The 16,816-nt window shown below is 37.0% G+C and overlaps 1 protein-coding gene across 2 annotated transcripts; it reads right to left on the minus strand.

Annotated features, from left to right (window-relative positions):
- Window positions 1-980: 980 nt before the first annotated feature.
- On the minus strand, window positions 981-15,842 carry LOC110108812 (homeobox-leucine zipper protein HOX16-like). 2 transcript variants are annotated; one of them, XM_020839609.2, is made up of 4 exons: window positions 15,263-15,842; window positions 15,024-15,160; window positions 14,402-14,641; window positions 981-1,637 (listed from the first exon to the last, which is right to left on the minus strand). In XM_020839609.2, exons 1-4 carry the CDS (start codon window positions 15,351-15,353, stop codon window positions 1,281-1,283), a joined length of 825 nt encoding a protein of 274 aa, XP_020695268.1. In that variant the 5' UTR covers window positions 15,354-15,842; the 3' UTR covers window positions 981-1,280. The 2 variants fall into 2 exon arrangements, with proteins under 2 accessions (XP_020695268.1, XP_020695270.1); XM_020839611.2 differs by having other exon boundaries at window positions 15,024-15,168.
- Window positions 15,843-16,816: the final 974 nt, after the last annotated feature.

The following is a 16,816-nucleotide window of genomic DNA, read 5'->3' on the forward strand; positions in this document are numbered from 1 at the left end:
ATTATTACGTCCGGTCACCGGACGTTCGGACACCCAATTCAGACCCGCCACGTCACCCGAATACACTGGGTCCCGATGTATTTTGGTGACATGACGCGTCCGGATTTGTGTCCGGACATAATAATTTACCCTAAGACAGGGGCTTTCAATATGATTTGTCGAGTTTATCTCTTTATCAGTTCTGAGGATTATGTTGCTTTTGAAGAAGGGTGTGCTATGATGATATCAATACTATTATAATACAAGAATAATATGGGGGAGTGGTTTTAATATATGTATAATGAAAAATAAGCTTTTGTTTGAGACAATTTTATTAATGTTTTTTAAAATAATTTTTTAGTTCAAAATTTTATTGAAAACAACAAAAAAAATAATGACATAAAATTATCTCAAACGAAGCTATTAATTCACAAGCTTTGATAGAAAGCTGATGCGAGGTTGCTATGCTCAAACATAAATAGAAGATTTGCTGGATGGTTGAAGGATTACTATCATACTTCTGTTATAAAGAGTAAATATAGTTAAAGTTCAAGAAGTTATCTTAGGCTAATCTTTTACTAAAAAATTTCTAATTTATTAGATTATTTTATAAAGCAATTTTTTAATACAACAAATATAATTTTTATACTAAAAAATTATTTTAATAAACAGTAAGAAAGCCGTTGCAAATAAAATCTTAAAAAGAGAAGCTTATGTCATTAAGCCCGTTCATTAGGAACTTTTATTATATCCAGTGAACATACGCAGAGGAACGTTCGGTTTTAGGCAAAAAAGCGCCTGTACCGAGTTTTTTGAAAAAACTCGGTACACCTCGGTACTCTGTACTCGGTACTCGGTACAGGCGCTTTTTTTGCCTAAAACCGAACATTCCTCTGCGTACGTTCACTGGATAAAATAAAAGTTCGTTCATCAGACAGTTTGGCCTCTTTATTGGTAATTTAGCTTTTGTACGGATCTTTTAAAAAAAACTAAATCATTAGTAACCCTCTAAAATGATAAATAACATAAAAGATGAAAGATACGAGAAAATTACAGACATTCAAAACCATATGAAAACTTCTTGTTCCAGACAAACCCGATAACAGTACCATCTCTATATAACTAAATACCATCATTAAACCTGCCTGGACCTCAAAGGCAATTTATTGGAAACATTAGCCATATTAGGACAACATCTACAGAGACTGATAGCAGCAGCAGTTGCTGATTAGTAAGTGCGAGGAACTGTGAAATATAGGAAAAATAAAGAGCAGCTGAGGAGTACCTGGCTGCCTTTTAATCTAACTCCAAACCCACCAGTTATCAGCATGACTGGCGTTCTGGAATATGTCGCCGGGGAGATAGCTGCAGCCATCGTCGCTGGTGCAGCCACCTCCCTCAATCAGGCTCTCCTGGAAGTAAGAATCGACGCTGCTGTCGGCTACCGGCAATGCCGGTGGACCCTGGCCATCCACCACAGTGCTCCCCCTGCTCCCTGTACTGAGCCTATCGCCACCTCTCTGCTGAAGCGTGGCTAGCATTTCCATTGATGGTGGAGATGGTTGCCCCTCAATGGCTGTCTTTTCAATGTCTGAATCCAGCTCCTTCACCGCCACCTCCAGCTCCTTCTCTCGCAGCTTCTCTGTTAAGGAAATCACCTGCTAAGAATAGCGACAATTTAATTGCCATTTATCGAGTCAAACATAAACTTCATCATAAAAAATAGTATAATGATAAATTTCACAAAATTTCACGATGATTTGATCATGTATTTAGTTTAAAAAATAATATTCTCGTGGAGGTCTAAGTAGTGAGATGACTAGTTGATTTCATAATGTAAAAGCACTCAAAATTAAAAGAAAATTGGGAAGCATGTATAAAAATACATCTTAAATAGTTCTAATGGATTAGATTTAAAAAAAAATGTGAAAGTAATGATGTAAGACATAATAAGGAGTTTATTTCTTCAGCAAATTTGATCAATGACCAAATCTTTCATAAAAAGAAAAAAATTTATCTTCAATTGGCTTTAAGTTGTAGTCAACATTACGGGTGTAAACGAGTTGAGCCGAGCTCGAGTCACTTCTGGCTTGAGCATGATTAATTAATTGAGTTCGAGTTCGATCTTTATTTTACGAGTTCGAGCTGGCTCGTTTAGCATGAAAGAGAGAAAATTATTATGATTCGAGAAATTATTATAATAAAATAGTTAAAATAACGAGAAAGTAGAAAACATAATAAAAAAATAACTTAATATAATAAAATGAGCTATATTTTTTAAAAAAATTTAACAACTTTGCACTTTAATATATTTTAAGTGAATTTTATATTAATGTGTTTAAACTAGTCAGTTCGCGAGCTAACAAGTCGAGTCAATGCTGACTCAAGCTTAAGCTCGTTAGCATATCGAGCTCGGCTCACCAGCCATTAATCAAGTCGAGCCCGAGTCAGCTCACAATTCAATTAGGCTCACTTACACCCCTAATCAACATCAATCATACATTAATATTAATTTTGAGATTTTTCTCACATAAAAGGATAGTAGTTAATCTTGACAAAAAATGACCCACTTCCAATTTGAATATATCGTCAAATCAAACACATGCTTTCTTTTTCTCCAAGACAATTCAACTATTATAATTTGAATCCACACATTCCATTCTTTTAAAATTAAATTTAACCTACTTATATTCAGAGAATTTCAAGCATTGCAGGGAATTCTAAGAATCAAATTATATTATTGACCATATTAAAGGTAAATACATGCATAATGGAGCATACTAAAAGTCAATTCTAATTTTGAAATGTAACCCTTAGATAATTGTACTATAGCTCATCATTTAGAGTTGTATTGCATAAATAAATCATTATAGAACAAATATATGCCATGGGCTCATTTTTGAATGGCAAAAGTTATTTCAAGTTAAAAAAAAAATCTTCCAAAGTACAATACTATTTTCCTGTCAATTTTTGTGCTAGTCATTATATTTCTACTAATTTCTATTGAAGTGATAACAGTTTGGTCATGGATAATAACATTCTTTTATAACAATTATTTTCTTGTTTCAGCAATATCAAATCGATAAATGGACTATTCAAAAGAAGGCTTTTCTTGAATCACAAGATATGTGTGAAGTTGTTGATGAAGATTATAAAGAGCTACAACAAGGAATCATTCTCAGCATCAACAAAGAGAAGCCCTCCAAGAAAGTCAAAAGAATGAAAAAACTAAAAAAACATTATATTTTATCAATCAATAGATAAATGAACCAGCATTCGAGAAGATTGTGGTGGCTACCACCTTTGATGCAAGCATAGGAGATTCTACAAAATGCTTACAAATTACAATGAAGTAGAGGAGTGCATGGAGGAGCCCGAAATTTCGCAGGACTATTTCACGAGAATCTTAACTATCTTTAATCAATCAAAGAGGAAGAATGAGACTTGGCAAGTCATCCATAGTAACGAAAATTCTACATCTATAGGATGCAAATTTTAATTACTCATTCTGGTAGCTATTGAATTTCATATACATTTTGGTAGATATTGAAAAGATGGAGTCCGGAGGCATGATAATTGATAAGCCTGGTGTTAGACCGGTCCAGCCGGTCCCGTATGCGAAACATGAGGAACTTCTCCGTCTCCTGTATGCACGATCCGACTGCCCAAGTCGGACAGAGCTGTTTAGGAAGGATTTTGAAAGGCGTTAGGAGAGAAACTTGAATGTAAGGATTGTTTAGATATTTTCTTTTGGATTGTATGCATTAAAGAGTTTGTTTTCCTAGTGTTAGGGCATCTTTAATTTGGCTGAAATTTGAGATCTCTTAGGTTTTTGGGCTCTAATGGCATCTAGAGATTTGGGAGGGATAGATCCTCCTCTCAAATAGAGGATCAATTGTAACTTAGTATTTTTCATTTCCATTTCATCAAATAATATAAATTATCTATTGTTTTCCTGGTTTTGTGTGGATTTTTGTGGAAAATTCTCACTATTTTTTCAAAGATTGCTAGAAAATTCTTGAGATCTACAAGTGTTTCCTATCAAATTGGTATCAGAGCAACTTACTGGGCTGAAATACAAGTCTTCCACGCTGAATTTTGCTGCGTTTTGTATCCGATCTTGTTGTTTTTGCCGATTGGAGGCCATAATTCACGTCAAACTTGTTGCTCTTTGCTATTGGAGCCTAAATTCATGTACTCATGGCATGAAGAAAGATAGAAGTGTTGGAAGGGGAGATTAAATAATTGAAAAATGAAATTTCATATCTCCACACTCAACTTTCATATATCAAAAGTCCCATTTCATCCATCCACGAGAAAATGGACGAGAATTTTTCCAGCCTAGAGGAGATGTTGAAGAAGTTGCTCGAGGGCCAATCTAAAATGACGTCGTTAGAGGCGAGGGAAGCCTCGGGCAACCCAGGAAGAGGGGAAAACTCTAATCCAATAAGGCAAAAGGAAGATCATGAGGTGGAGACTCAAAAGAGAGGAGAGAATACCTCTCTTAGAGCCTATTCCTAGGGAGGAGCCGGGTAGAGGGTATGGGGAGAGGAGTGAGGAGGTAGGGCAAGAACGAAGATGTGATGATTTGGAGAGGAGGGGCAGAATTTGCAAGGGAAAGGTGTAATTATGACCAAAGGGGGGTTCAATTTAAAAGGGGAGGGGTTTGTTATGTTCCAAGGGGTGTTGAATTTGAAAGGAGAATGTAGGAATTTGATGAAAGGCTTGGGTATGAATGTAAAAGGGATAATTGGGATACTTGGGGGAAACCACCCCTTGAGGAAGGGAAAATTATGAAGGGAACAGAGAGAACGGACGCGATCTGAGGTTGAGGAAGTAGAAGATGCCTATTTTTTAGGGAGATGATGTCCATGAGTGGATCTACAAGATTGAAGGGTATTTTACCATCAATAGGTTGACAAAGGCTGAGAGACCGACGGTAGCCGAGATGTGCTTAGAAGGAAAATCTTTAGCATGGCACCAGTGGAGGGATATGAGGCAACCGATAAGGACCTAGAGGGAGTTTAAGGGTTGCCTACTGGAACTTTTCCAAACTAGCAGTGGAGGAGACTTTTATGAGCTGTTCTTCACTTTGATACAGAAGGAGGCTGTTGTGGAGTACTGTGAGCAATTCGAGTACCTTACCAGTCGATTGGATCGCCTTCCAGAGACTATACTGGAGAGGAACTTTATGAAGAGACTGAAACTAAAGATCTGCGGAGCGATTAGAGTGATGAGACCTCGTGACTTAGGAGAGGCTAATCTGATATCTATATTAGTATTAATTATAAATTATATTCTTTATAATTAAAATTAATTAGGAATCCAAAAAAAATTTATAAATTATATTCTTTTATAAAAAAATTATAAATTATATTTCATGTTTCAATACATACATTATTATTAATGTTAAGTTATGCATACAAACTTGGTTTGTACATAAGTTCTATTACTAATATCATGTCATACATACAATGCATTGTTTAAAATTGCATAATATGAGGCTCTCCTTGAGGCCCGCCTTTGCGCAATTCCATTGAAAAACGCCTCAAGGCTTACGCCTTGAACCTTTTTATGAGGCTTGCGCCTCAACTTGGCTGCGGCCCGCCTTGAGAAGCGCCTCGCCTCGCTGGCGTGAGGCGGTACGCCTCACCCTATTTATATATGTTTTTTGTTAAAACTTACCTAAATACTAAACTAAAGCCCGAAACAAATCATGCCTTAATGCACCCCCGAGCCACAACAACTTCCTCGCGACTCCTCGTCCTCTTGCGTACCGCCTTTGTCATAGCCACCACTATCGTAGCCATCTTCGGGGATCACTTGAAAGCCACACACTACCACCACCTCTAAAAATTTAAGAGTATTACTCTCATCATTAAATTGATGACAAATATTTATGAAAGACGAATATGACTAAAATAAATGATGGAGAAGTAGATTGTGAGACATGGACTCCACATGATGAGACAGAGGAGAGATCAACTTGTTATGATGATGACTCCAATAAAAACCCCCTCACTGATGACCATGCAAATGATTTCTGAGTTGTTGACAACTATTTTAACTTTTTTTAAGAATTAATTGTGGATGAGTAAGTGAAAAAGAAGGAATTTGAAGTTAAACTTGATGTTATCTGATACTTTTATGCAATTCTTATATTTTATGTTATTTTGTTATTAGATTTCAATTCTATTTCATGTAATTTATCACTTGTTACTTCATGTGCATTTTTTTTTTCATATGATCAATTTGTTTCTTCATAGTTCAATAAAAAGCTAATATGCCATTCTTTAGCATATTATTTTGGTATTATATAAAAAATAACTTTTAACTTTTATTTTCTCTTAATGCAATTATTCGATTTTGAGGCTTACGCCTCTCACAAATGAAAAACGCCTCAATACCCTAATTACAAGCTAATTAAACTTTGATACAATGTATGCTCTAATTACAAGCTAATTAATCTGCAAGCAACCATATTGTTCTCATCCATGCACTGATGTCAACTATAGATTTTATGTAAATTACTGGGCTTTTTGCCCACTTTATTTTTTTTTGCATGTCTTTTTGATTTTACGTAAGGTCAAGGAGCCCTAAGATTACAGTTCAATTAGAAGGTAGATTGGGTAGGTGCATGAGAGATTTTAAACGTAATATTTTGTCATCATAATAAAAAAAAGTTTTCTTGTTGATGTACATTGGGATATCATGATTTATTATGCATGACTCTTTTTATGAAATAGTTCATATATATAAATGAAATTTATGGTTTATTATTTCCGCATTTATTACTCTAAGATTGTTCATTAGTGCCTATGTGTGTAATTCAAATGGTTTGTAATTCCTTCCAAATAGATCGTGAATTTTGAGAAAAAACTATTTGTTTTGGAATTGATATAAAGTTTTTAGATTGAATATGATTTTAACTTCTCCTATAATGATTCATTATGAAGTGGTATGTCATATATTAGGGTCAAATTATGTCAGGTTGTGACAGGTTATTTTGCACCTCAATCCTTATAATTAATCAATATTGGTTTGTCATCATAAAATATAAGGAGAATTTTCACCCCATAAGCTAATTGATGTGATGAGCTTGTTTGATGGTAGCCAACATGTGATTGAAAATATTAATAATTTTAATTAAGCGAGAACATGATTGATAGGATGTAAAGATTGTGATGAATGAATTGATCAAATTTAGATACACGGTGCAATGACCAAGAAAACATGGAGGAAGAACTCAAGCTCAATCTATCAAAGAATGTATATTTAGTGTCTTGAGTCATTTATTCTTCAACCATTTAATGGCAATACTTAGCTAGTTCCATGGATCTCAATACAAGCATGTTCAAGATGATGATGATGATGATATATAAGTTTCTTAACTAGTCAAAAATGATGTTAAACTTTCTACGAACTTAATTTTGTACTTCAGCTAGTTGCACAAGCTTGGACGAATAGTTCTGAATCTTCGTTCCCACCAAACTTCAATTCACTCGTTAAATGCACATACGATAGAGGCCGTACATACATTTTTGTTTATACATATGATGCTCAATCATACATATGATTAAATCTTTTGTATCCATTAAAAACTAACCACCATAAAACCTTAGCGACATAACAAATTCCTGCAACTTTTAACATTAGTTCCATTCTTACTTAATTATACATGAGATAAATGATTGGTAACTACAATCATGCTTAAGGATTGCAGAATTATGAAAGATTACAAGTATGATCGGTGATCGTGCATATAATTTTCCCAATCTCTAAAAATTATGCTTGATTTTTATTTAAACCTTAAAAGGATTTTGTCGGGATTGCTTATAATGGTTGGAGAGGTTTTTGAACTTAGACATAAGCTTATAGATGACTCTCTTTGAGACCATTAGAATTTTAGAAATCTAATTACAAATCCTTCAATCCTCTCATTCTAAACTCTTCCATCTAAAAATTTTTAAGTTAAATCAAGATCAAAAGCACAGAAGAGCCTAGTGATGGATTCATTGCAAAGCTTCTGTCTCGTGTATTCTTTTCAATGACAAAGCAATGTTAAGAGATTCTGTTTGTTGTTCTTTTCATTCCTGCGTGTTATTCTTGCATTGTATTTTGCTAAGAATTAGAGGGCATAGTTACTAGTTGTACCGTGTTGGGTTACACTTGTCCATGTAGGAGTGTATACGTGATAATTTTACCACTAGCTCAAGGAGTGAAGTGGGGAATTATAGCAATATCCTAATGCGGGATTGTACATGGACTAAGGTTGGGTCGGTGACAAATCATATATATATATATATTTTTTTTTTTCATTCATAGGTATTTTCTCACATTTTCTTTATCACACATTGAATTTTGATTTGCATTTAGAACAACAATTCACATCCTCCTCTTGGTATTCATACCCATCAGCCTCTAACAAGTTAAGATTCACACAAATATGATGTCAATGGAATCATAGCAAAGGGATGTTCAATTCAACCGTAAGTTTATGAATTTTAGAGATCATGTAGTTGTGTTCAATTTCAGTAGCTTTTAGTTGCACCAATTCAACTCTTTGAGTACTTTAACATAAAAAATCTAGCGCACTAATAATTACTTTAAGCTGTGATGAATAATTATAAATAAATCAATGGTAGATAAAAATTTATGAGTTTCAATTTGTGTTATAATTTAGAGTTTGATTGGGCTAGTTTTTTCATCATTTTGTTATTCAAATTATTGAAACACTTATATTTGGTTACTATTTTTTAAAAAAATTAAAAATACATGGTTTTTATTTTCTTACTGCTTTTTAAAAATTTAAGTGGTGCTAACCTACTTTTTACAATGAAATTTGTAGAGTGTGCTAGCTATATGAAAGCTATTGTTTTTTTTTTAGTATAATATTTATAATACACTTAAGCTTTCAAAAGAGTTCTTTTTTCTAGAACAGCTCCATAACCACCTTTCAAAAAGTAGTGAGAGCCCCACATAGACCATAAATCAGGCTTGAATCTGAAGAAGTTCTTGAACGCAATGTTTAAAATTGCGTATTCGGGTATTGAGGCGTTTTTCATTTGTGAGGCGAGGCATAAGCCTCGAGACGTTTTGAGGTGTAAGCCTCAAAATCAAAAGATTGTGTGAACACAAAATGATAAATTTTTTATATACTAATGAGTGAATAATATAAAATATAAAAAAGCATAAGATATTAAGTGAAATCAAAATATCCCAATAATAAGACAACATGAAATATAGTTCAACTCAAAATTCTATCTTTCCCAAACCCAATATTCTTTTCATTAACATATAATTCAAATTTCCAAAAATAAATAGCAATGACATATCAAATAAGAACTCATAAGTCATCAGCACTGTCATCACTAAGTGGTTCTTCATTTGAATCATCATTATGATGAACTGCTCACTCCCCTTCCTCCTCTCCTATAGAGTCCAATGTCGGGCATTTACTTCAAGATTTATGTAAGTTTTAATATATATAGCGTGAGGCGTAAGCCTCATGCCAGTGAGGCGAGGCGGGACTCAACCAGGTTGAGGCGCAAGCCTCATAAAAAAAACTTGAGGCGTAAGCATCGAGGCGTTTTTTATTGGAATTGCACAAAGGCGGGCCTCAAGGCGAGCCTCATATTGCGCAATTTTAAACCATGCTTGAACGGAACCCATGAAAAAACCGAAGACAGAAACATAGAGAAAGGAGGAAAATGATTTCTTAATGATACAAAGAGTTACACAGTACAAGCTACATATAGAAGATAAGATACAAGAGAGGGCCGATCTTGATTTCCCGTACAGTTCTTTAATGAATCATGAAGCTGACGTGGACAACTTCTCTAACATTCCTCCGCAAAGTAATCATTCGGGTGGACGAATGGTTAATTTGGAGTGTAGATCGGAGCCGAGATGTGGAGAGAGGTTTGGTGAGAATGTATGCTATTTGATCGGCAGTACTGAGGTGATGAACTTTGATTGCACCTTGTTTGATATGTCTACTGATGAAGTGATAATCGATTTTGATGTGTTTAGTCCGAGCATGAAAGACTGGATTGTTGGCGAGGGCGATGGAAAGGGCGATGGCGAAGGTGTTGTCGCAGAAGATTTTGGTTGGAGAGGTTTGAGGTATGTGAAATTCGTTTGCAAGGCGACGCAACCAAATGATCTCTGAGGTAGCGGAGGAAAGGGACCTGTACTCAGCTTCGATAGAAGATTTGGCCACTGTGGTTTGTTTCTTGACAGACCAGGAAATAAGATTATGACCCAAGTAGGTGCAGAAGCAAGATATTGATTTGCGGTCGGCTGAATCGGATGCCCAGTCGGCATCGGTATAAGTGCAGAGTTGAAGGTTGCCTTGTTTGAGTGCAAGGCCGTAGTTGATCGTTCATTTGATGTGCCTGAGCAATCTTTTGAGTTTTCGGTAATCAGTGGTACGCGGTTGGTGCATGTGTTGGTAGATGACGTTTGTAGAGAAGGCGATGTCGTGTCGAGTGATCGACAGATATTGCAGGGAGCCTGCTAACTTGCGGACATATGAGGATCGGGGAATGGCAGACCTTCCTTATTTGAGTTGGATTGTTTGACGCCTATGGGTGTCAAGTAGGATTTGCAGTTTGAGAAACCAGATGAATTTAGAAGCTCTTGAGCGTAGTGCTTTTGATGGAGGAAATAGACTTCTGAGGTGCGAAGGACTTGTATGCCTAAGAAGAGAGATACCTCACCCATTTGCTTAATGCTAAATTTTGAGTGTAGCTGCCAAAGAATCTGTTGAATTTTGTTGTTGTCATTTCCTGTGATAAGTATGTCGTCTATATAGACAAGAATGAAAATATGAGTATCTTTATGATTAAATATAAGTAATGAAGGGTCAGCTTTACTAAATGTGAATCCAAGCGATTGTAGAGCATTGGTGAATTGTTGGAACCACTGGCGAGGTGATTGTTTTAATCTGTAGATGGATTTGTGTAGACAACACACATGGTGAGGGTGTTGAGCATCAACAAAGCTGGTCGGTTGTCGCATATATACTTCATCATGTAGATCACCGTCCAAGAACGCATTGGAGATGTCTAATTGGGTGACGTTCCAATTGTTATGTAGAGCTACGACTAGCAACATGCGGATCGTGACCATTTTGGCTACATGATTGAAAGTTTCTATGTAGTTGATGTCGTATTCCTAAAAGCGACCCTGAGCGACGAGACGAGCCTTGTATCGGGCCACTTGACTGTCGGAATGAAGTTTCGTCTTAAACGTCCATTTACAGCCGAGTATAGGTTTATTTGTCGAAGAAGAAATGAGGGACCACATTCCTTGCTGTTGCAGAGCGAGAAATTCGGAGGACATGGCAGCGCACCAATGGGCGTGTTTATTGGCTTGAGAGTATGAGATGGGAGTGGATTCTGATGAAGAAGTGACGAAGAGATCAAATATTTTCTTGGGTCTGAATATGCCAGATTTTAGGCGTGTTTGCATTGGGTGAGTTTGAATGGGTGGAGCTGAAACATAAGACGTGTGAGGAGTTATAGGTTGACTGTCCGAAGAGGGGTTGTGAAAAGAGGATTTGGTAACAGGTTCATGAGATGAAGCTACAGGATTTGTGGAGCAAAGAGAATTAGACGTGTAGTGATTATGATGAGAGATAGTGGAAGTAGAGACAAGCAACAATGGGGATGGGTTGGTGTGCTGAGGTGCGGAGGGAACCTGGAGAGTTTTTGATTGAAACGGAAACTGATGTTCAAGGAAGATAACATGTCTAGAGATATGAACACGATTGTTAGACAAATCTAGACATCGGTAACCTTTGTGTTGGGAGGAATAGCCGAGAAAGAGGAGATAATTTGTTTTGTGCTTTAGGTTTCAGCCATGGAAAACACAAGCAGCCAAAAAGTGCGAAGATGAGTGTACGTTGCGAGTTTGTTGTGAAGTTTGTGGTACGGAGTTTGATTGGAGATGGCAGAATATGGTAGCCTATTTATTAAATAGTTGATTGTTGAAATAGCTTCTGCCCAGAAAGAGTGCGGGAGGTAGGAGGCGTGAAGAAAAGTCCGCTTGAGATCGAGGAGGTGACGGTGGTTATGTTCGGCTAGACCATTCTGCTCAAGCGTATACTGGCAGCTAATTTGAAATCTCACATCTGCCCTTTTCTCCACCATTTTGTCACCCATTCTTCCATACGTCATTACTCTCAAATCATCGCACGAAGTTTGGTCCACCCATGAGAGACGACTCCAACCTACGAACCGATCTCATGTAATTTAGCTCAAGAATGAGCTACATCAAATACAAATGAAAGATCGCACCATGCAGCAGTATCTTGCACAAATAAAAACACTCGTCGACAACATAGCTGAGGCCGAATCTACGATCGACACAGAGGATGTCATCTTATATATCCTAAATGGCCTTCCATCCACTTACAATGCATTTAAAACCTCCACCAAAACATCCTTGAATCCTATCAGTTTAGACATTCTTTCCTCTCTTTTATGCAGTGAGGAGATTAATCTCCATCAAGAACAGGTTAAAGAATCACAACAACAATCAAATTCGGTTGCTCTTCTATCAAGCCGGAATACATACAGCAGAGGTCGTCAACAGGTCTCGCGGATGGGGCTCAAACTCGCGTCCAACTCCGACCTCTACTTCCATTCCTCACAGTTCAAACTCCACGCAAAGACCAACCTGTCAAATTTGCGGCAAGAATGGGCATTCTGCACTAAACTGCTGGCACCGGTGCAATATGAGTTACGCCCCACCATCCAACTCCAAGGCTCTCACGGATCAACAACAATACTTATCCTCGACGGACTGGGTCTTGGACTAGGGGGCTTCGTCGCACCTAACGTCAGATATTACCAATCTTGATCATTCCACTCCCTACAACGGCCTCGACTCCGTTTCTATTGCCAACGGTAACACCCTACATATTCAGAATTCGGGACAAGGCATACTGCCTTTATCGGACTCAACGCGTAAGCTACATCTTCGAAACATTTTACATATGCCGTCCATTTCTCACAATTTATTATCAACTTCCAAACTAACTGCTGGCAATGATGTTACTAATTGTTTTGACGCTAATGGTTTCTCTATTAAGGATCGCGAGGACAATCAACCTCTTCTCCACGGTCGCAATCGCAATGGTCTCTACCACATCAAAACCTCTCCTAGAGGCATTGCACCGGCTACTGCTTTCAAAGCCTCAAATAACTCTGCTTCTTTATGGCATGCGAGGCTCGGTCATCCGAACATTCAGGCTCTTCAATCCCTCGCCAAAAAGATCCCGGATCTTCGTACTTCATTCAATTCTTTACCTACTTGCATTTCTTGTAATGTGGCCGAGAGCCACAAATTACCATTCTTTTCTAGCATCTCTAAATGTGATAAACCTTTTCAACTAATCCATACGGATATCTGGGGACCTTCCCCGCGGTTCTCTCTCAATGGATTCAAATATTATGTTGTGTTCATCAACGACTTCACTCGATTCTTCTGGCTCTGATACCATGAAGAAGTTCTTGAATGAAACCCATGAACAAGCCGAAGAGAGAAATAGAGAGAAAGGAAGAAAATGATTTCTTAATGATACAAAGAGTTACACAATACAAGCTATATATAGAAGATAAGATACAAGAGAGGGCCTATCTTGATTGCCCGTACAGTTCTTTAATGAGTCATGGAGCTGACGTGGACAGCTTCTCTAACATAATCAAACTCGATTATAAATCAATCTTGATAAAAATAAATAAATAAATAATTACATGCCTAAACAACATTTTGAAATCTGATTCATGTTCAAGTTTGACTCCAGCACATTAAAAGATAAAAGTTAATTTGAAATAAAATAACACCCATCTTTTCTGGACTTAATTAGGATTGTCTACAAACGTACATACTTTTAAAAGCTCTGCTAATATAGACAAAAGACAAGCGGACAGAAGAAGTTATAAAGTGCTTTAATTACAGCGGAACTGTACAAGTTGTTTCTTACATTAATAAGCTTATCGTCCATACCTTAATTGCTAGCATAAAACTCAAAGCAAATCATGCATTTTATTCCACGTTCCATGTCTTCTTTCATATATGCATCCAAATTGATCAGATTTTTGTCCGGGTTCTTTACCGGTCATAACCTTTCAGAGTACATAAATATGAACTTAACATTCATGAAAGGCGCTTCTTAATTTAAGATGGCATTAAGATGTGCGCATGTTGAGAAAAAGATGAAACGATTCTTTCTTCAGTAAGAGAAATGGATTTTGTCGCTATTTCAGAATTAAAACAGGAGATGAAATGATTTTTCTTAAACAAAAGACAAACACGAGCAGTACTAGCGCAAATTAACAATAAGCCGCCGGATTAGGACACGACATATCGAGGAAAGGGAGGGTCCTCGGTTTGTAGGAAAAGGAAAACGTACCTGGGAGCGGAGGCAGTCGTTGTCCTTGAGAAGGGTGTCATGATCGGCAAGAAGAGCGTCATAGGAGGCCTTAAGGCGTTCGTAGTCTCGCTCGAGTTGCTTCGTTTTCCAGCGGGCGCGGCGGTTCTGGAACCACACGGCCACCTGCCGCGGCTGCAGCCCAAGCTTCTTCGCCAGCTCGCTCTTCTTCTCGGGTTCTAGCTTGTTCTCAGCTTCGAAGCTCCTCTCAAGCAGATGCACCTTTTTTATTACCATTCAATATTGTAATTAGTAGCTTGCTTCCACTATCTAGTGCTTTGCTTTCAAAAAAAGAAAACTTTCCAGTATTACGAATAATTAAAAAAACAAAAGAACATCAGCACTCATAATTAAGAACTCACTAACAAACGTGAGCACAAAGACTTTCTAAAGTTGAAGAATTAAATTCCCTTGATGTTAACACCCAATACCGCCATGCTAAAAAAGAATCAAAGTGATGATGGGGAGACCCACAAAAACGCCACAGGTGATATGTTTAATCCCTAATTAGCGTCATTAAACACGTTTATCTACCAAGCAAATCCCGACCGTTCTTTAGCCCCATGGAATATTTTCAGATGGCAGAGAAAGAGCGAGTGATTACCTGCTCCGGGGTGAGGCGTCGCTTCTTCTCCGGAAGCTGCTCGTCGTAATACTCCTCTTCTAGGAGTTCCTCCGCAGTTGTGAAGAAGGGGCGACGCTTATGCGCGCCCTCCTCCAAGCTCAGCATCGATCTGGTCCCTTCATCACTCCCAAGCCCAAATTCACATGAATTCCAGACAAAAGAGTGAAACCCAAAAATAAACCAATGAAAAATAGCTGGATTGGAAGAGAAATGAATACCTCGGAAGAGAGGGCTACCAGAACCACCGAGGATGAGCATGTGGCCGCCATGAGAGGAAGACGAATCGAAGATGAGTCGTCCCGAGTCCATCGTTCTGGCCTAATCCGATCGTTCCCTGGTGAGATCTCCCTTTCCCCCTTCCTATACTATACTATAGGTGAAATATCTTACTAAGATACTAACAGCTATAGATCGATGCTCTGTTCTACTCTGATTGAGTTACCCTCAGAAAAAAACGATGGTCTTGTGGCGGAAGAAGCTTGTACTCCACAACATGCGCGTTGATGACTTCATCGGGAATAAGGAAAATCCCATCATGAAACAAATCCCAATTGGAGGACCTCTCGGCTCCCCCCACTCAAAGCGTTCCAGCGAATTTCACTCGCCGCCGCCGCCGCCGGTAGAGATAAGAGGGACAAGCAGCAGAAAGACACTACGCTGCAACCAATAAGTTGCCGGACGAAACGCCAGAAAATCGCCGGAATCAGAGATTCCGACTATCGGAGTGGTCAGTTACCGCGCTCGCTCTCTCTCTCTCTCTCTCTCGGGGTTCGTGGAAATCTTTGCAGCTAAAGTTTACTTGCACTGACGAAGGCAGGCTTTTATAGGGCTAAAATTTGAGTGATATGACGAATGCGCCCCTACTCGATCCATCTCTTTCTTTAAAATTTTAATTTTTATTTTATTTTTTTACGTTTAGGCCATATAAAACAATTTTATATAGGGAAGAATAAAATTTAAGATTTTTTCATGTATAGTCAAAACTCTCCACTAACAAAATAAGAAGAACTATATATGAGAAATTGAATTGAGTAGAACAAATATTACATTATTCAATTTTGACTATTTATTTTTTTATCAAGTATGAATTGAATTTCATATGATCAATATATATTTTAAAATATTATTTAAACTTATTTATTAATTTTTTATTAAATTTAAATTACTATTGATTTTAGTCAAATCTAATAAATTATGTATTTGAAGCAAATAACTTAAGCTAAAGCCTATTTATTAGACATAATTGAATTTATAAATTTTAATAAAAATTTAACTTAATTTATTAGGTATGATTAAAATTGTTTGATGAAATTTGAATAACTTAAAGCAAGTATTATGTGAACGAGTCTTAAATTATTCATCGAGTACACACGTTCACTTATAGCTCTATCGAAGCCCTAAAAAATTGTTCTTTTCATGTACTTCATTATTTAATGTTGTGTTTTATTATTGGAGGATTTTTTTATGCAGAGCATACAAGCATACAAAATATTAGCATTTGCCTATTGAAGTTATTAAAAATTACTATTCACATGTATAGCACTCAAAATATTAATAAAATAAAAAATAATACCACACATTATAGTCTAGTCATCACTCCATATAGGCTACACCTCCCGGAACTACAACAGTCTATGCTTCACTCTATCTGTCCAGTTGAATTTGTTATCTTCACATTAACAAAATGAATATTGAATAATAATGAAGTTTACATGTCAAATATGTAAGTCCTAATATTTCTTGTGCTATATTTATAAATCATCCTTCATTGT

This window comes from Dendrobium catenatum, unplaced genomic scaffold, assembly GCF_001605985.2.
Source record: "Dendrobium catenatum unplaced genomic scaffold, ASM160598v2 fragScaff_scaffold_1056, whole genome shotgun sequence".
NCBI classification, from domain to species: domain Eukaryota; kingdom Viridiplantae; phylum Streptophyta; class Magnoliopsida; order Asparagales; family Orchidaceae; genus Dendrobium; species Dendrobium catenatum.

Bases quoted from the DNA above. Each gene is read 5' to 3' on its own strand.
- LOC110108812 (XM_020839609.2), bottom strand. From the start codon at position 15,353: ATGGACTCGGGACGACTCATCTTCGATTCGTCTTCCTCTCATGGCGGC. The intron at 15,161-15,262 runs GTATTCATTTCT...GGAGTGATGAAG, and splicing joins TGGTAGCCCTCTCTTCCGAG to GGACCAGATCGATGCTGAGC. The intron at 14,642-15,023 runs GTAATCACTCGC...GTAATAAAAAAG, and splicing joins GACGCCTCACCCCGGAGCAG to GTGCATCTGCTTGAGAGGAG.